This window comes from Erinaceus europaeus, chromosome 9 (assembly GCF_950295315.1).
Source record: "Erinaceus europaeus chromosome 9, mEriEur2.1, whole genome shotgun sequence".
Classification (NCBI taxonomy): Eukaryota; Metazoa; Chordata; class Mammalia; order Eulipotyphla; family Erinaceidae; genus Erinaceus; species Erinaceus europaeus.
In genome coordinates, this window is record NC_080170.1 from 66,571,768 (window position 1) to 66,591,878 (window position 20,111).

The following is a 20,111-nucleotide window of genomic DNA, read 5'->3' on the forward strand; positions in this document are numbered from 1 at the left end:
CAGCCCTTGGTGCCCCACCTGCAGGAGAGTCACTTCACAAGCGGTGAAGCAGGTGTCTTTCTCTCCCCCTCTGTCTTCCTCTCCATCCTATCCAACAATAACAAAAACAATAATAACAACAATAATAATGGCAATACTGATAACAAGGGGGAAAAATGGCCTCCAGGAGCAGTGGATTTGTAGTGCAGGCACCGAACCTCAGCGATAACCCTGGAGGCAAAAAAAAAAAAAAAAAAGCACCAACTCGCATGTCTATGGCTCTAGAAGTCACAGGTTCAATCCTTGGCACCGTCAACTCAATTCATACTTTTCATTAATCTATTCAACAAACTGGAAAATGGAGGTCTAGCAAGGGACAAGAGAAATGGAATGTTCTCCTCAAAGCACTTTGTGGAGAATACAAACCAAACAAACACATAAATTAGGCACAAAAAACTGGGACAGAAACAACCAACCCCAAGCAGCACTTACTACAGATAAAAATGATATCTCAGTCAAGTCTGATGGTGGAAAGAAATTAGCCCTAGAGGAACTGGGAAAAAGCATTCTTGAAAGAGTCAAGAGGGCAAGGCAGGTTTCCAAGAATGTGAAGAGGACCACCCACCAGACCATGGGTTGTGAAGAGGGATAGAGGCACCAGATGGGGTAGAGAAAACAAAGACCAGATTATGAGGAGAAATAACTAAATACAATGAGGCAGCATAATGGTTCTGCAAGCAAATGTCTTTCATGCCTGAGGGCCCCAAAGGTCCCAGATTCAATCTCCAGCACCATCATAAACCAGAGCTAAGCAATGTTCTAGTCTGTGTGTGTCCCTCTATCTCTCTCATTAAATATACATATATGTGTATGTATCTATGTGTATATATCAAATATAGTGAATCGAAGTGGGGTTTTAGATGGACTAGTGATGTATTTCAATTTGGTGTCCTGCCATTGTCCCCTAAATGGATTCCATGAAATCAACCAGGGAAGCTGGTTGGACCAGTCATAGAAGTCGGACCAGCATCTCCATCAGGAACAACATAATGGACACCTTTGTGGGCCCCAATAGGATCAACAAGGGTAGGGAATGCTCCATTCTCTGAAGGGAGGTTGGATTAACATACTCTACCTAATACCCAAGGAAGATGGGTCCTGAAATTAGTGCAGCCTAGTATGTTCCATGCCGTGACCACAGAATGTGAGCTTAGGTCTACAGGGATGCAGAGGTTACATAGGCTCCTGTGCTGAATATGGGCCCCAGATCAAAGCGATGGGGTCTACAGCCAACAATATTTATATACTTTTCCCATATTTGGGAACTACTCTCTTCCCTGATACAGCTTTCTAGTCCTTTTTCCAACTATGACACCATCTCCCCAGACAATAACTTAGGTCACCCACATGTTAGATGTTAAGCTTAGGCAAAAACTAGTAAAGTCATGGGCCCCTTGGAATGTACCTAAAATAAACCTACTAGCTTCTTCCAAAATGGAGACCCCAAATCTTCATCTGCAATATTCTTGCCTTTAGGTTCATGATTAGTCAACAATTTGTTCTGCTTTATATGTTAACTCCTTTTCAGCCACCAGATGAGTTCCAGATGATACCATGATGCCAACCTGACTTCCCTGGGCAGATGACCCCACCATGTGTCCTGGAGCCCCGGCCTCCCCAGATCCCTGCTCCACTAGGGAAACAGAGAGACAGGCTGGGAGTATGGATCGACTTGTCAATGCCCATGTTCAGCAGGGAAGCAATTACAGAAGTTTCTGTACCCCATAATAATCCTAGGTCCATACTCCCAGAGCGATAAGAATAAAAATGCTATCAAGGTAGAGGATTGGATACAAAGTTCTGGTGGTGGGAACTATGTTGAATTGTACCCCTCTTATCCTATGGCCTTGTCAATATTTCCATTTTATAAATAAAAATTAAAATTAAAGAAAAAAAAGAAGTTGGACCAGTCATAGAAGACCTATGGTGCTCTTGTCAGGAGCTGTAGAGACGGCCTGAGGTGATGGCAGTGGTGATGAGAAAGAGAGGAGCAGGCTACCAACAGCACAGTTGAAGTGAAGGGGGATTCTGGGTTTCTGGCTTAAGCAGTAGAAACAAGGAAGACTGCCATAGAGAAGAGGCTAGAGGTCACACAGAGAGAGGAAGCACGTGTGTTAAGGCTGAGTGTTGAAGAGAATGGCCAAGGAGTCTTTCAGAGCAGAAACTGGAGAACTTCAGAAGTTGGAGTATAGTCATGGACAGTGGACAAGTTATGGGTGAGTCACTGAGACAAGATGAGGATAGAATAGCTCACACTCCAAACCCTGAGACCAGGACGTAGGCAGAGCCAGCAGACGGCTGGGAAGCATCGGCCAGTGAAAAGGAGGAAAACTCTAAAAAAGTATTGCTACAAAAAAAGAAGGTTCCAGCAAAGATGTGAGGCCGAGGGAGGACACAGAAAGACAGAGACTGGAGCCACAGATTTGGCAAAACCAAAGTCACTGGGCTACTTGAGAAGCATAACTCTGGCAGAGTAAAAAACAAACTGGGGATAAAAAGTGTCCGTAGCTTCTTGCCTTCATGTGGGGTATACATATAGACACAGAAACCATTCTTGTGGTCTGGGAATTAGCACAGTAGATAAAAGCATTGGATTTTCAAGCATGAGGTCCCAAGCTCAATCCTTGGTAATATATGTACAAGAGTGATATCTGGTTCTTTTTTTCGCCTATTATTCCTCGTGAATAAATAAATAAAAATCTTAAAAGAGAAAGGGAGGGAGAGAGAGAGAGAAAAAATAAAAAGAAACAATTCTCCCTAAAACTGATGCCAGAAACACTACTGGCATCCTCTCTTCTGCCTGTGAAGGTCAAAGGGCCTGGAATGCAAGTGGAGCTCCATCTACAGCTAAGTGTTGAGGGAGAAGAAAAAGCCCAACCTCACATTGGTAAATTCCCAGTGACTAGAAGAGGGGCTGCATGCCAAACTGAAAACGCCCATCACCAAGACCTTCCACGTAAGTGCAACTTGAAAATCAGACCTTCCTGCTTGCAAAAAGGCACAGGCTAGAGTCCTTCCGAGGAACCCCAGACTGTCTGGAAAATACTTCTGATATATAATGTATTTCCAGGGGATGAAACTGGTAATGATTTCTCCACATCTGGGCTGAATGGCTTTGTTCTAATGGCCAAAAATATCTTTTGGGGGAAAAAACTGTAAGAGGAATACCAGGAAGGGACTGAGTGGAAGTTAGGGGGGAAGAAGAGGGGAGGAATCAAGGCCATGGCACAATCTGGAGAAAATCAGAGCCGCATGGACCTCCTGAGATGATCAGAGCACTAGACTATTCCAAAGTGAGAAAAAGGGATATCAGTAAGTACACCATGTTGGGAAAGGACAGCACTCAAGAGCTGGAGCCCAGAAGCATTCAGTGAAGCCAGGCTCTAGTTAATGTGTAGGTAGCTAAGAGGGTCGGCTCACCAAGTTTTGTGCCCACTGCTCAGAAGGGATTGTGTTAGCATGACAGTCTTAAAAGTGTCCAGTCTGGAGACCAGAGACATAGCTCACTTAAACAGTGAGCTACTATGTATGCCATGTGCACAGCCCAGATTCGAGTCCAGACTTCACCACATAGAAAGAAGTTTTGGGACTGTGGGCTGGCTCAATCTCTCACTCTCATCGCTATCTTTAAAAATAAGTTTCAGTTGGACTGACAAATTATATGGAGGTCCAGTATTGGGGAAATGATTTGGTAAACTTAGAGATACTATTAAATTCCAGTACTCTTTGGGGACTGCTAAGTGCTCACTAAAGTCAGTATGCAGAAATATGGCTAATTAGGGCATGTAGGTAAAAGCAAGGAATGTTAGATAATGTTCCTCATGCTGTTACATCTGTCACATTTAACAGCAGTGAGTTACTGTCATGTAAGCTGGCATGTTCTCCTCCACACTTAACACTGTGCTTTGTGCACTGAAGATTCCTAAGAAAGGGAAGGTTAACAGTCTTCCCAGGAGACCCAAACAACCAGGAGTGTGGGTGTTAACAGACTGAAAATCAGGAGGGTGATTGCCCTACACCCTTGGACTTGGCCTATAAAGCCTCAGAGGGTTCAGACTAAACACTCATGCTCCAATATCTCCTGGGCCTGGCTACCTCATTGTGGCTTCCCTATGCCCTCTCCCTCAGGGCCTGGCTCCATTTGGTGCCAATACAAAAAATTCAGAAAGCACTGAGGAATGTTGCTCTTGGAATGTTGACTATCACCTTTATTTTTGTTTTTAAGTTATTTATTATTGGATAGAAATAGAGAAGTTGAGAGGGTAAAGGGAAATTGAGAGGGAGAGAGACAGAAAGACACCTGCAGCACTGCTTCACAACCTGTAAAGCTTTCCCCCTGCAGGCAGGGACCAAAGGCTTGAACCTGGGTCCTTGTACACTGTAGTGTGTGTGCTTAGCCAGCTGAGCCACCAGGTGGCCCCTCAACTATCATCTTTCTCATAGTCACCATGAGCTAGAAACTGCATTTTTTAGCAACTGTTTTTTGTCACTGAGGAGCTACATGGACATTTACTGAGATAATATTGGAAAATATAGGAAGGAGGCTCAACAAAGAGCCGAAGAAACAAGGAAACTGACTTCACGGAATGGCTGCAAAGGTGTGTACATACCTCACTCCACAACATCTTTTTTTTTTTCTTCTTCTTCTTTCTCTTTCTTTTTTTTTTTTTTTTTATTTAAGAAAGGAGACATTAACAAAATCATAGGATGGGGGGTACAGTTCCACACAATTCCCACCACCTGATCTCTATATCCTATCCCCTCCCCTGATAGCTTTCCCATTCTCTATCCCTCTGGGAGTATGGACCCAGGGTCCTTGTGGGTTGCAGAAGATGGAAGGTCTGGCTTCTGTAATTGCTTCCCCAATGAACATGGGCGTTGACTGGTTGATCCATACTCCCAGTCTGCCTCTCTCTTTCGCTAGTAGGGTGGGTCTCTGGGGAAGTGGAGCTCCAACTCCACATCTTACCCATCACAATAACATAAACTGCATAAGAGATGAAGCAACGGGAGTCGGGCTGTAGCACAGCGGGTTAAGCGCAGGTGGCGCTGTCGTATGCTTTACATTGGCTTGTTCTAGCCCTCCCCCTCCAAGAGAATTGGATGAGTCCTGTTAATTTCGCGGGCCTGCTTGGCCCCGCCCCAAGGGACCCTGGGAGAGGGTTCCGGAGTCCGAGAGTTCCTGAGTTCCCCAGTGACAGAGTTCCTGAGTTCCCCAGTGACAGAGTTCCTGAGTTCCGGAGTTCGAGAGTGCGAGGGTGCGAGAGTTTCTGAGTTCGAGAGTAAGGGAGAGGGTTCCTGAGTTCCAGAGTAAAAGAAAGAGTGCTTGCGCCGCCGCAAAGAGACAGCAGAGTTCTGTTTGGTGATTAGTTTGTCTTAGTTTGTGAATCGTTGTTCCTGAATAAAGAAATACAGCTGCCCTGCCCAGCCGTTGTCTCCGCGTCTCTGTTCACCACCGTGAAGCTAGCCGGCCCGGCAAGAGCCTCAGAAATTTTAACAACAAATGGCGCTTTACATTGGCTTGTTCTAGCCCTCCCCCTCCAAGAGAATTGGATGAGTCCTGTTAATTTCGCGGGCCTGTTTGGCCCCGCCCCAAGGGACCCTGGGAGAGGGTTCCGGAGTCCGAGAGTTCCTGAGTTCCCCGAGTGACAGAGTTCCTGAGTTCCGGAGTTCGAGAGTGCGAGGGTGCGAGAGTTTCTGAGTTCGAGAGTAAGGGAGAGGGTTCCTGAGTTTGAGAGTGCCAGAGTTAGCCAGAGTTCCTGAGTTCCTGAGTTAGACAGAGTTCGAGTTCCGGAGTTCGAGAGTGCGAGAGTGCGAGAGTTTCAGAGTTCCAGAGTAAGGGAGAGGGTTCCTGAGTTCCAGAGTAAGAGAGAGTGCTTGCGCCGCCGCAAAGAGACAGCAGAGTTCTGTTTGGTGATTAGTTTGTCTTAGTTTATGAATCGTTGTTCCTGAATAAAGAAATACAGCTTCCCTGCCCAGCCGTTGTCTCCGCGTCTCTGTTCACCACTGTGAAGCCAGCCCGGCCAGCTGGAGCCGTCCGGAAATTTTAACAACAAATGGCGCCCACGTGGACCTGACCTGCGCATCTCTCAGATAAGTAAAGACAATTTGGCTACCTATGTACTATAGCCTTCTCTTCTGCTTGTGAAGAGATCTCCAAAGGCCTCTGCTCTTTCTTCACGAGACTGTTTTGCTGTTTCTGGAACATTTATCTCTGGACCACTCTGTGGTTTCCACTCGCTCTGGCGAACTCACAACAGCCAGCGGGAAGAGCCAGCGGGCGGGAGGCAAGGCGCGGAGCTGCTGTTTCCACCTGGTCAAACAGCCAGCCAGCCGGCTGCGCCCAGACAACCCCGCGCACCGCGCCAGCAACCCCGCAGCCCCGCAGCCCGCAGGAGGCCTACGCCACCATGCAAGAGCCCGATGCCAGCACGCTAGAGCCCGATGCCAACATGCTGGAGCCCGATGCCAACATGCTGGAGCCTGAGGCCAACATGCTGGAGCCCGATGCCAACATGCTGGAGCCTGAGGCCAGCCCACAGGAGCCGGCTCTCCACCGCGTGGTGCAGGGCACTGGACGCTTGATCCCTCCACGCTGCTCGGCCACTGCAAACAGGGCAGCAGACATGGCAGGGCCATGGGGCAGGGCCGCGGCGGCCTATCATGGCCGCCACCCCTGGGCACCTAGGCCCACGCCTTCTACAAAGATGGCCTGCCTGCCCTCTTTCTATGAATTCTGGGACCATCCCGGGTCTCCCGGACCCCCGGGCTCCCTACCAAAACTGGGCACACGAGATCTCCAGCCGCCGGTCCGGTCTGAAGGCAGACAAGCTGGAGTATGCAGAGATTTGTGCAGAGATCGCAACCTGCAATTCCTAGAAGTGGAGCTGCTCGGAAATGGAGCTGCACGGGAAGCCACCTCCGGATGGTGAACCCCCCCCCCCCAACAACTAAGACAATATAGATTTAAATTCGTGTTTAAAATGACATGTCTTCGTAACAAAGGTTTCTCTCCTCGTGTATTAATGACTATGTTTATGTGTATGTTTAAAGTTTGGTAAACAGTAGCTTTAAGGCTAAATTCTTACTAGTCAAAGATAAATGAAAAAGGTTTTCAACGTAATTCTCATAAAGATAAAAATTAACTTACATTTAAAGTCTGAGGTAAAAATTAGTTAACAATCAATATATTTCAACTAAGTTGGTCTAAACAAAAGGTTAAATAGACTTGTTGATATGTAAAACACTATCTTCTCTATTAGAAATGGTAGATCGCACAATGGCTATGCTAATTATTCTCATGCCTGAGGTTTCCTCTCCGGCCCACACCTAGGGTGTGTCTCCATCTTGAATGGGTGTAACAAAAGGTTAAAAGACGTTGTTGATATGTAAAAGTCTCAAATTCCTTCTCTATTAGAAATGTTAGATCGTGCAGTAGATATGCTAATAACAAGTTTTGTTTCATAGTAAGTAAGTTGCAGCCAGCTGCCTTTGGGACCCTAGGCCGTTCCCCGCCCCCATGCAAATGCCCATCGAGGCAAGTAGCCCCCCAGAGGCAAGAAATGTTTTTTTTTTCAGATATGGCCCCCTCAGGCCTTCCCTTGGCAACATGCTGGTTTTGGTTATATATGTTTCTGTTCACCCCACACCCTTGATACTATAGTCATTTAGTTAAAAAGAAAAGGGGGAATTGTCGTATGCTTTACATTGGCTTGTTCTAGCCCTCCCCCTCCAAGAGAATTGGATGAGTCCTGTTAATTTCGCGGGCCTGCTTGGCCCCGCCCCAAGGGACCCTGGGAGAGGGTTCCGGAGTCCGAGAGTTCCTGAGTTCCCCAGTGACAGAGTTCCTGAGTTCCCCAGTGACAGAGTTCCTGAGTTCCGGAGTTCGAGAGTGCGAGGGTGCGAGAGTTTCTGAGTTCGAGAGTAAGGGAGAGGGTTCCTGAGTTCCAGAGTAAAAGAAAGAGTGCTTGCGCCGCCGCAAAGAGACAGCAGAGTTCTGTTTGGTGATTAGTTTGTCTTAGTTTGTGAATCGTTGTTCCTGAATAAAGAAATACAGCTTCCCTGCCCAGCCGTTGTCTCCGCGTCTCTGTTCACCACCGTGAAGCTAGCCGGCCCGGCAAGAGCCCCGGAAATTTTAACAACATGGCGCAAAGCACAAGGACCGGCATAAGGATCCCGGTTCGAACCCCAGCTCCCCACCTGCAGGGGAGTCACTTCACAGGTGGGGAAGCAGGTCTGCAGGTGTCTATCTTTCTCTCCTCCTCTCTGTCTTCCCCTCCTGTCTCCATTTCTCTCTGTCCTATCCAACAATGACAACAACAATAATAACTACAACAATAAAACAACAAGGGCAACAAAAGGGAATAAATAAATAAAATTAATTTAAAAAAAAAAAGAGATGAAGCAACTATGTTAAACACAGCAGCTACAATGCAGTGTGGGCTACAGTATGTATGTTGGTGCTATAAAACTGAGATTCTGAGGCCACGACATTGCAAGACCTCAGAAACCATTCCTGGTTTCAAAAAAGCAGACTTGTTCTGACAGCTGATCTGAACAGGAGGATTTAAGAACTGCTTCAGTTCCCTGTTTGCTTCAGTAGTCAACACGCTATAAGCAAGCTAGGTAGAAAATTATTCTATGTGCATCCCTGCTCAGTTCTGAACCAATGAAACAACAGAGACAAGCTGCCTCACCTGTAGCTGTTCTTCTGGATGATGCCATCTGATGTGTCTTGCACCTCCTTGGCAGAAAATTCTAGAAGATGCCTCCTTTGATTTGCAGGGCTCGTGGTAGGATTTGTTCTCCTAGAATCCTGCTCCAATATGCTGCAGAGGAGGGGGAGAAGTGAAGCAATAAATAAAAGCTTGTCCCACATATGCATGTTCCACAAATCTCTGGAGCTAACCAGCACTCCCATGTGGATGCAGATGCCCAGGAAGAATGCAGACAGAGGAGCCAAGTCAAACAGCACCCTGCCTGATGTGGCCCAGGTCCTAGCCTGGCACTGTAGCATATTAAAAAAAAATTCTGAAAATGTACTTTGTGGCTACAATATGTAATCATAAGATACTTAAGCCAAGTAAATATTGGATATTTTCCTGAAACTCTATCATTGTGTTATGTATGGAAAGAAAATAAGTATGGCATATGCAAACAGAATTGAGGTTCAGATGATGACTGAAACAAGATGCCTTCCTGATGTGTTCAGTGAGGAAGGGCCTCAAATGAAGTAAGATTTATTCTGTTTGTCAAAAACCAAATCTAGCACAGAACCAGGCTATCAGATAATGCCAACAAAAATTGTTTTAACATACAATATAAAAAATAAATATAAACACTCTTGGGGGGCCAGGCAGTTTCAAACCCTGGTACCCACTTTCAGGGGAGAAGCTTCATAAGCAGTAAAGCAGTGTTGCAGGTGTCTCTCCTCTCTATCTCCCCTTGCCCTCTCAATTTCTCTCTGTCCTATCAAATAAAAGGGGAAAAGGGGGGAGAAGATAAAGATGACCACTGGGAGCAGTGGATTCATTGCGCAGGCACCAAGCCCCAGCAACAGCTCTGGTCAAAATAAACTAATAATATAATAAAATAAAGTGACTCCTGGACCAGTGAAATAGCTCTTAGTGTTCTGCTTTGCCATGTGCATAACCTAGGTTTAAGTCCAGCCCATGCTGCACGGGAGGAAGCTCCCATCTTATTGGAGGAGCTTCTTTCACTCTCTCTGTCTACCTTTATTTTAAAAATACAAAAATCTTCTATTTTTATTTACACATTAGATTTCCAATGTACTATTTTCTCCCCACCTCCTGTCATATTTGGTTATCAATGTTTGTTTTCTTGATGAGCATAAGACTTGGGGGCAGTGGTCTGGGAGGTGGAACAGTGGTAAAGCTTTGGACTCAAGCATGAGGTCCCAAGTTCGATCCCAGCATCACATGTGCCAGAGTGATGTCTGGTTCTTTCTCTCTCCTCCAATCTTTCTCATAAATAAATAAATAAAATCTTCTAAAAAAAAAAAAGAGTTGGGGGCAAAAGTACTAAAATATGTATGGCAGTTATATTTTACCATATATTATTATTTGGCAAACACTGCAAGAATTATTTTATAGAGGATGGGCGGTAGCAAACCTGGTTGAGTGCACATATTACAATGTACAATGTATTATAATGGGGTATGAACCCCCAGGCCCTACCTGTAGGAGGAAAGCTTTCCAAGTGATGAAGCAGTGTTGCAGATGTCCCTTTTTATCACCCTCTTCCATCACCACTTTCCCTCTCAATTTCTGGCTGTTTCTACCCAAAAATTAAATAAAGCAGGGGTGGGGGTAGAGTCACAGACCTTTGGTGGTGGGAATAGTGTTAATATATACTCCTATTAACTTATAATCTCATAAATAACTATTTATTCAATATGAGGGGGAAAACAGATTAAATGTCTCAATTTTTTTGATGCATACATCCCAGTTTTGAGTATATATTCCTTGAATCTAAGCACTTAAGGTTTCAAATTGGTAACCTGATTGGATTTTTTTTTTTTTTTTTTTGTGGCCTCCAGGGTTATCGCTGGGGCTTGGTGCCTACACTATAAATCCACTGCTCCTGGAGGCTATTTTGTCCCTTTTGTTGCCCTTGTTGTTTATTGTTATTGTTATTATTATTGTTGCTATCATTGCTGTTGGATAGGACAGAGAGGAATAAAAAGAGATGGGGAAGACAGAGGGTGGAGAGAAAGACAGACACCTGCAGACCTGTTTCACTGCTTGTGAAGTGACCCCCTACCCCTGCAGGTGGGGAGCCAGAGGCTCGAACCAGAATCCTTATGCCGGTCCTTGCACTTTGTGCCATGTACGTTAACCCACTGTGCTACCACCACACACACACCCCATTGAATTTTAACAGTGGGCTTAAATCATTAATACATTTCTAATAACTTTTTGTTGAAATATTAAATCATCTATAATCTTAGGCCAGGGAGACCAGAAGCAACTGGTCATGTCACTATATAAAATACAGCTACATGTAAATAGCATTAAATGACATAAATCACAGCAAGGTCTTGTATGATACAGCAAATCCTAACCATGGGATTTTCAAAGTAAACCAAATTCCCATATAATTTGGTTATAACAATAACTACCTGTTGCCTTCCTAAACTCTAAGACAACAGAAAACTTCCCCATTCTCTATAAAACCCATTTTTCTCCCAGGCCTGGAACTTCTGGGTGTGGCCTGTTTTCCTTCTTGCTTCTCTCGATCCATACCACTTGATACTGCATCTGCTGATCTCAACCAAATCAGTGCAACCAGTATTGAATGAAAACCACCTCGACAATGAAACCACCTCGACATGTTTCATTTCAGATTGTGTCCAGAGATGCCAGGTGTGGGATGTCAACCCTTCAGCTCCATTACTCTGGGGAGACCTTTCCCAGCTCATAGGGCTCCTAAATTCCATTTCAGGTGGTGTATCTCCTAACAAAACCACAAAACCTAGACAGAGACCAGGACTCTGGAGATAGAGCACATGTGCACATGTACCCCATAAGTTAGGGGGAAATATGTAACTTAAAGTACAAGGGCACGATAGTCTGGAGTGACTCAATAAGTGCAGCAAGCAAGTAGAAAGACCAAAAAAAAAAAAGACACTATTTTATTAAGTACTCTAAAGTACTTAATCAAGTAGTTTCTACTTAGACCTAGATACCCTTCTCACCTACTTCTTATTTCACTTCCCTCCTCAATTACTCTAAGGCTAACCTTGCCAGACAAAGTAAGGGCTACAAAAGCTGAATAAGGGCAAGAGGCCGGCACACTTTAATGATGACTCTTTGGTCACTACCAAGCCACCCCATTATCTGGGGCCCTAGTCAGGGAATCCTGGGATTCCCACAAAGACATGATGGGTCTAAACCTCTTACAGATCCCTCTCTCCACCATTGCTGGTCATCTCTATCAGGAACAACATCATAAACCCTTTTGTGGGCCTCTACAGGACCCTGCCCTCAATATGGAGCAACATTGGTAGGGACTGCCCCACTCTGAAGGGAGGTCGGGTCAACATACTCTGCCACTTGAGGAAGACAGGTCCTGCAATGAGTGTAGCCTAGAATGTTCCTTGTTATGACCACAGAATGCAAACTCAGACCTACAGGGATGCAGAAGTTATGCAGGTTCCTATGATAAATATGGGCCCCATCCCCACCTGCAGGAGGGTCCTTTACAAACAGTGAAGCAGGTCTGCAAATGCCTGTCTTTCTCTCCCTTTCTCTATCTTTCCATCCCCTCTCAACTCCTCTATCCTATCCAAAAAACAAACAAACCCAGATCAGACTGATGGGGTTTACAGTTAACAGTATGTATATACTTTCCCCATATTTGGGAGCTACTCTTGGTCCTGATCCAGATTTCCAGTCCTATTCCCAACTCTGACACCATCTTCCCAGACAAACTTTTAGCCCACCTGCATGTTAGCTGTCAGGCTCAGGCAAAAATTAGTAGCCATGGGCCCCTAGGAATATGCCTAAAATAGACTTCCTAGCTTTTTCCAAAATTGAGACCCCAAATCTTATCTGCTCTATTCTTACCTTTAGGTTCCTGATTATTAAATAATTTGTTCTGCTTTATCTTAATGCTTTTCAGCTACCAAGTTGCAGATGCTACCAAGATGCCAAGATGAATTCCCTGGGCAGACCTCACCAATGTGTCCTGGAACCTCACCTCTCCAGAGCCCTGTCCCACTAGGGAAAGATAGACTAGAAGTATGGATCGACCTGCCAGTGCCCATGTCCAGCAGAGAAGCAATTACAGAAGCCAGACCTCCCACCTTCTGCACCTCATAATGATCCCAGTTCCATGCCCCCAGTGGGATAAAGAATGGGAAAATTTCTAATGGAGGAGATGGGACATGGAACTCTGGTGGTGGGAATTTTGTGGAATTGTACCCCTCTTATGCTGGTCTTATCAATCATCATTAAATCAATAAAAAAAGATAAAGATAATATTTTTTTAATTTAGAGTTATTTTATACTGAATTCAATCATGAACTTAACATGTGGCTCAGAAAGAGGAAGGGAGGAAGGAAGGAAGGAAGGAAGGGAGGGAGGGAGGAGACAAAGAAGGGCTGCTGGAGGGAGAGAGGGAACTATTAAGGAGGGAAAAGGAGATGGCTCACCTAGTAGAGTGCAAGTCCCTGTGTACACAGCCCTGGTTCAAGGCCCGACACTATGTGGGAGCATATGGATGTCACTAAGGGGGCTTCATGGTAGTGGAGTAGTGCTATAGTGTCTCTTTCTAAAAAAAAAAAATAATAATAAAGGCTAACACATTGGGCTGGGAAGGCTACTCAGTATCATAGAAGTACAAGCCCTTGGACCACCAAAAGCCCAAGCTGAGCAGTGCTCTGATAAAACAAACAAACAGAAACAACAATAATAATTTAAAAAAAAAATGAAGAGACAACTCACCAGTTCATCACATTAGCCCTACCATGTGAGCTGCCTAGGTTCAAACCACAGTACTACATGGCAGGGACTATGGCACCAGAAAAATCTCCAGTGTTAAGGAGACTCTCTATCTGAATAAACAAATGACCCAGAACAGTGACACTACACTAGGATGAGGTCCCAGATCCACCAAAAGCAAAACAAACAAATAAATAAAAAACCCATAAAAACAAACTATAAACTAATATAAATAAAAACTAGTATAATACCTCAGATCATTTTAAAAGTTAAACATATAAACGCACAGTCATGATTTGATCTGAATGTACTAGTTGAGCAAACTGTTTCATACAAAGCAGGCACCAGCCCTGTCTCATATTAACTAAAATTTTGGGCCAAAAGGAATACTGAAGTATCCAGCCTAAACCTCAGCTTTCTTTTCTTCCCTAGTTTCTCACTGACCCCTCTCACACTAGAAGGCAGCAAATATTGCCCCATTGTCTCTTTTTCTTTCTGGAAGTGACGTGACTTGCTCAGGGTTCAGAAGGGAGGTAGCAAGAGAGGCAGGTTTCTGCTCTCAGCTGCCCCTTTCTTCCTTGAACAGCTCAAGCCTGGGTCCTATGGTGGCGAAGCACCAGGCCATGTCCCTCAGACACTGCTTTCAAGCCTATCTAGAAAAAAATGCGAGGGATATGGGGGGGGGGGTGTCGAGATAGCACAATGATTATGCAAACAGACTCTCATGCCTGAGGCTACCAGACCCTGGGTCCAGTCCCCTGCAGCAGCATAACCCAGAGCTAAGCAGTGCTCTGGTTAAAAAAAAAAAAAAAGAAACAAAAAAGGGAGAAGGAAAGGGAGAAAGGAGAAAAATAAAATACCCACACTAAACAAAACTGTACTTCAAAAGTCAGCTCTTCACTAGAGACTATGCTACTTTTTAAGCAAGGATAGAATTTATATGTGCTGGACTAGAGAGACAGCAAAGGGGTTTGTGTAACAGAATTTCATGTCTGAGGTTCTGAGGTCCCAGGTTTAATCCATGGCACCACCGTAAGACAGAGCTGAGTAGTGCTCTGGTAAGAATAAGGATTGGGGGGGATAGAGGCTGAGGGGTGGGTGAGGGGGGTAGGGGTGGGGAAGGCCAGGTGGAAACAGGCCAAGTGCATGTTACCATGTGCAAGAGCCCAGGTTCAAGCCCCTATGCCCCACCTTCAAGAAAGAAGCTTCATGAGCAATGGAGCAGTGCTGCAGATGTTTCTCTTTCTCTCCCCCTCTCTATCACCTCCTCCCCCTCTTAACTTCTCTCTGTCCTATCAAATAAAAGGAAAGATTTTTTTAAGGAGATTACACAAAGAGAGAAGGAAGAAAATAGGGAAGGGAGGGAATGAAAATGAATGAATTAATTAATTAACTAATTAATCTATAGCAGAGGCTGGAAGTCACGACAACTAAACACAGTATGCAGACACATCTCTAAAGAACATGGCCAAGGAAGAATATGTGAGGAAAGGCCTCAGTGACACCTGACCTTTAGAAAGGTGTCGTGCTCCAGTTTATCTGTCAGTTTGATAAATGTAGAAAGTTGTTCCAGCCAGGAACTTGAACTAGATTTCATCTAAAAATCTGGCTACACAAAACCACACAGGCTTGGTGGTTGGAACTATGGCATTTGTTCATTTGTTACAGGGTGATTTTCAACTTCTAGCCAATAGTGACGTATGGCCAAATGTGCTCAAGAATGGCAGAGAGAGTGGAGTGGGGGTGAGGGGTACATTACAATTAGATCTGGGGACAGCCTCATCTCAAAACGAGGAGCTAGAATTCCTCTGACAAGCTGAGAGAATTCAGGAATGGAGACATTTGGTCTGTAACCGGTTCCAGGCAATTCCCGCCCTAGGCCAGTCTCTAGGTCACCTGTTCCTGGTTATAGAGCTTTCACAAAGAGCCACAGAGCAGCTGGACCCTGGGGGAGTGTGATTTACCCTTCCTTGTCCAAGTAAGACATCGCCAACCTTCAAGAGGATGCCAGATCTATTGGGTGGACAGGACCCAGCCCAGAACTAACATGGAAAATGCATTTTCCATTCCAAATACTTGTGAGTATTGTTCAAGAGCTCGGTATGGAAAAACCTCTGCTTTATTATTCGCAGGAGAGGAGGGGGAGGACAGTGACTTTTAAGAAGGAAAGTAAAAGTATCTCCAAACTATAGCCCTAAAAGAAGTATTTACCTGGGACCCTCAACTGTGTCCCCAGAAGTTCTTTCTTGATTACACTGAGAGCCCCATTCTGTCCTGAGGGTTTGATGTCCTCAATAATATAAAACACACTTATAAATATAGAGGTTTCTTTCTAGTGATCTAATAAGGTTTACAGTCATTACCTTCACTCTGTTTTTGTTGTGACAACCTAACATTGATTAATATCCAGGGGCTGGCAAAATAGCTCACTGATTTACTATGCACATGACCCAGGTTCGAGTCTGGTCTCCTCTACAATAAAGGAACCTTGGGGGTGGGGTGGTACAAGCACACATATCACTATGCACAAGGATCCAAGTTTGAGCCCCTGCTCCCCACCTGCAGGGGGAAGCAGGAGGAAGCTTCATGAGTGGTGAAGCAGGTCTGCAAGTGTCTTTCTCCCTCTCTCTCCTTCCCCTCTCAATTTCTCTCTGTCCTATCCAATAAAATAGAAAGAAAAAATATGGCCACCAGAAGCAGTGGATTTGTAGTGCTAGCACTAAGACCCAGTGCTAATCCTGGAGAAAATTTAAAATAATAATATAAAATAAAAAGGAAACTTTGGTGCTGTGGTCTCTCTCTCTCCCTCCCTCCCTCTCTTTCCCTCCCCCCCACCCCCACCCCACCCCCCGTCTCCCTCTCTCTCATTAACAAATAAATCTTTAAAAAAAAAAAAAAAAACCAGCAGGGCCAGGACTCTCAAGCATGATGTCCTCAGTTTGATTCTTGCCATTACATGGCCTGGAAGTGGAATCACCCAGGTGTAAGGTCCCAGTACTGCTAAAAGGGGGGGGGGGGGGGCAACAACAAACAAACAAACAAACGAACAAAACCTGGTAGTTTTCAGTTTCACTGCCATATAGCCAACATCAGTGGGACTAGAATGGGATCCAGAAACCTATTTAAAAAGGGAAAAAGGGGAGGGGGGAGCACAAGAAGAGCATAATGGTGTTGCAAAAGATGTTCATGCCTGTGATTCAGAAGTCCAGGGTTCAATTTCATGCACCACCATTAAGTCAGAGTTGAACAGTGCTCTGGTATAAAAAGAAGAGGAGGAGTTGGGGTACAGATAAGAAAAAAAAAAGAATTTATCTTAAAGAAATAGAAAGGATAGAGTGAGAAAAGCAATTTTGGGGGTTGATAAAATAGTTCACTTGGATAGTCTGCCTGCTTTGTTGTGGGCATAACCCAGGTTTGAGCCTGGTCCCCACTGTACCTTGCTTTCATTGCCTAGTAGTTTCTCTTTCACTTGCTTTTCATGCCTTCATTCAGACTGAAGGAGTCCACCTGGTTCCGTGATTTTTCTTCTTCTAGATTTTGAAATTATTAACTCCAGTCACACATGTTAGCAATTCCCCAAGAACTTTAAGAAGCCAATTTAACTTGATAAATCTAACTGTAATCTCTAACATAATGAGTCTAACCATTAGCACTATTTTTACCTACTTCCCCAACAAGAATAGAAACTTCAAGTGTTTTAACTCTTGTTAGCACCCCTCCCAACTTGCCAGGTGTTTCAGTCAGGAATGGCTTCCATCTTGCTTTGCTTTAACCTTACAGGCTAGACATAGTTGGCATTTTACATCATTAACTGTTGGAAAGCCCTTCTCACATTCATTATTTTTGTTGTTCCTAAGTCTTCATTTCTGTATCTCAAATTTTCCCTTGAGGTTATTTTCCTTCTCTCTGAATATACTGACACTTTGGAAGGTCATTGGCTATTTTGGAAATTGCCGCCTCCATGTAGGGTATTGGAGACAGGGAGAAAGGGAATACACACACACACACACACACACACACACACACACACACACACACACACACACAAATGAAAAGGTTCTCTTCCAGAGTGTCGTGCCAGAAGGTGGAAGGTGTCACTTATCTAATGACCAGTGAAGTCACTTTGGCCAATCAGTTTTAGAAGAAAAATCTCATGTCTTGTACTATCTTTCATGTTTTCCATCTCTCTCTTGTGTCTTCAGTGCCATCTTCCCACTTGCTACTTCTTTCTTCAAGTGTGCCTGTTACATTGTTTTAACCTAGGCTTTTGCTTCTCTCATTTTAATTTGTTGTCACATTACTCAGGTGTTTTTCTCCAAAAATGTCCTGATCAATTCTGGTAGCATTTTGTTCCTTAGTCATACTTTAATCCTCCCTAAGTGTAAAATAGTTTACATTAAGTATCTGTTGATTCAAATGCCTATGGTCTTTTAGAATCTGAAGCTACAGTTTATGACTTCTCTAATTCTTATTCACAGCAATTTGATCTATGGGGTGTTGAATGATTCAGAGAGAAGGGATGAGTTTCTTACTCTTTGTCTCTCTGGCACTGTCTGTAGGAAGAGTTTTTAAATATTTCCTCTGAGATAGGTTAATTAACATTTGCTTCTGCCAAAAGCATAGTGATACTACCAACATGGGGCCACTTAAACCAGTTTCTGGCTTGATTCAGAGGAAGGATGTTATATCAATAGTTAAATGCAGACTCAAACTTGCATGGGGTCAGGCTTGTGGTAATGAATTTTCAGGGATAAGTTGTTATTTCCACTTGGCTCAAAGTCAGTAAATACCACGACAGGTAGTGGTATTTACTGACAGGTAGTGGTATTTACTGACTGGTAGTGGTATTTACACGACAGCCCTCTCCTTATGGGATACAGAAACCTAGTTATTATTATTATTAGTTTCTTCTCTCTTTCAGCAACCAAAAAAGTCATTCTCGGTCCCCTAAGATAGAGCATATGTTCACACGTATCCATAAACTAGGGCAAAATATATACCTGAAAGCAAAAGTACACAATAGTCTGCAGTGAGTACCCCTCAACACTTCATCTGTACTACTCCAGCCTTTAGGTCCATAATTGTTCAACAGTTTGTTTGGCTTTGTATATTAACTCTCTTTTCAGCCACCAGGTTCCAGATGCTAGCACGATGCCAACCAGACTTCCTTGGACAGACAACCCCACCAATGTATCCTGGAGCTCCGCTTCCCCAGAGACCCACCCTACTAGTGAAAGAGAGAGGCAGACTGAGAGTATGGATCGAACAGTCAATGCCCATGTTCAGCAGGAAAGCAATTACAGAAGCCAGACCTTCCATCTTCTGCAACCCACAAGGACCCTGGGTCCATACTCCCAGAGGGATAAAGAATGGAAAGCTATCAGGGGAGGGGATGGGATATGGAGATCTGGTGGTGGGAACTGTGTGGAGTTGTACCCCACCTATCCTACAGTTTTGTTAATGTCTCCTTTGTTAAATAAATAAATAAAAAATTTTTTTAAAGTCATCCTCTCAGAACTCCAGCTTACTTTGGGTAAGGAGAGACCTCAAATGTGACTCCTCACCTTTTCCAGGTCCTGGACTTTCTTTCCTATCACTGTATAATAGGTGGACAGGACTAGAGGCTTCCCGTCATTCTGGATTCACATTGTCTCTCAACACTTCTGCCTCTGAAAAGACTCACTCTGATCAAAGAACTGCTTAACTCTGGCTTGTGGTGGTGCTGGGAATTGAACCTGGCATGAGAGTCTGTTGTGGAAACCACTGTGGCGCTATTGCCCAGCTCCTGGTCTACTTTTTGATCCAATGTCTTCTGGTGTGTTAAACTGCAACTCTGCAGCTGGTCACATGGCCAAACACAGGAAATCTTACCATTTCTTCAACAACGCCAGAGAAGAATGACATCATGGTATAGTGTGGAAGGCTCTGTCTTCAGTGAGAAGACAGAGAGATGAGAGATCTGGGTTAGATTCCAGGTTCTTCATCATAAATGTGACCAGTCAAAAAAAAAATTTTTTTTTTTAATGTGACCAGTCATCACAGAAAACCCTGAGTAGCAAGAAGAGGGTTTCTTACCAATTCATACATGTCTTGTTTCACCATGAGCTGTTTTCTGAGGTTAATGCTTTTGTAGACCACCCAGAGTGGGTCAGCCCCTTCAATCTCAGGCCAAAAATAACCAGATACCTCCTTTACCATTGACACATCATCAATAAAGACAGAAAAAGTAATCCTTTCAAGTCTGTTTACTTTCTTTTTCTGTGTGATGCCTTTCCTTTTCAGTGACTCAGAACTTTTCTAACTAGCCAGTTTTGCTGCATGTTACTTTGAAAGTACTGACTTTAGATTTAAGAGATATTTTTGCATATGTTCACTGAGCATCTTCAGAAAGGCATACCTATATTCAACCAAACTATATGTTCTCTGTATTTTCCACTCGAGCCCATCACAGCAAGGCACACAGTTAATTTCTACACTGGACATCTGAAATAGCACCAGCAACTTGAATACAGGAAAGTGATCTGTTTGGAAAGAGTTTCAGCTCCTAAATTTTTGATGAAAATGTCTGTCTGGCCAGGCTCAGTTTTATGTTCCCTGATAAGATTTTCA

At 44.2% G+C, this 20,111-nt stretch overlaps 1 protein-coding gene across 4 annotated transcripts in view; it reads right to left on the reverse strand.

The window, feature by feature from the left end:
- The window catches only part of ATF6 (activating transcription factor 6), a 113,777-nt gene that overhangs the window by 10,192 nt on the left and 83,474 nt on the right, over positions 1-20,111 (reverse strand). For all 4 annotated transcript variants that reach the window (XM_060198099.1, XM_060198101.1, XM_060198098.1 and 1 more), the window contains exon 10: positions 8,736-8,867. In XM_060198099.1, coding sequence (XP_060054082.1) covers positions 8,736-8,867 — 132 coding nt within the window. The remainder of the gene's footprint in view (positions 1-8,735; positions 8,868-20,111) is intronic.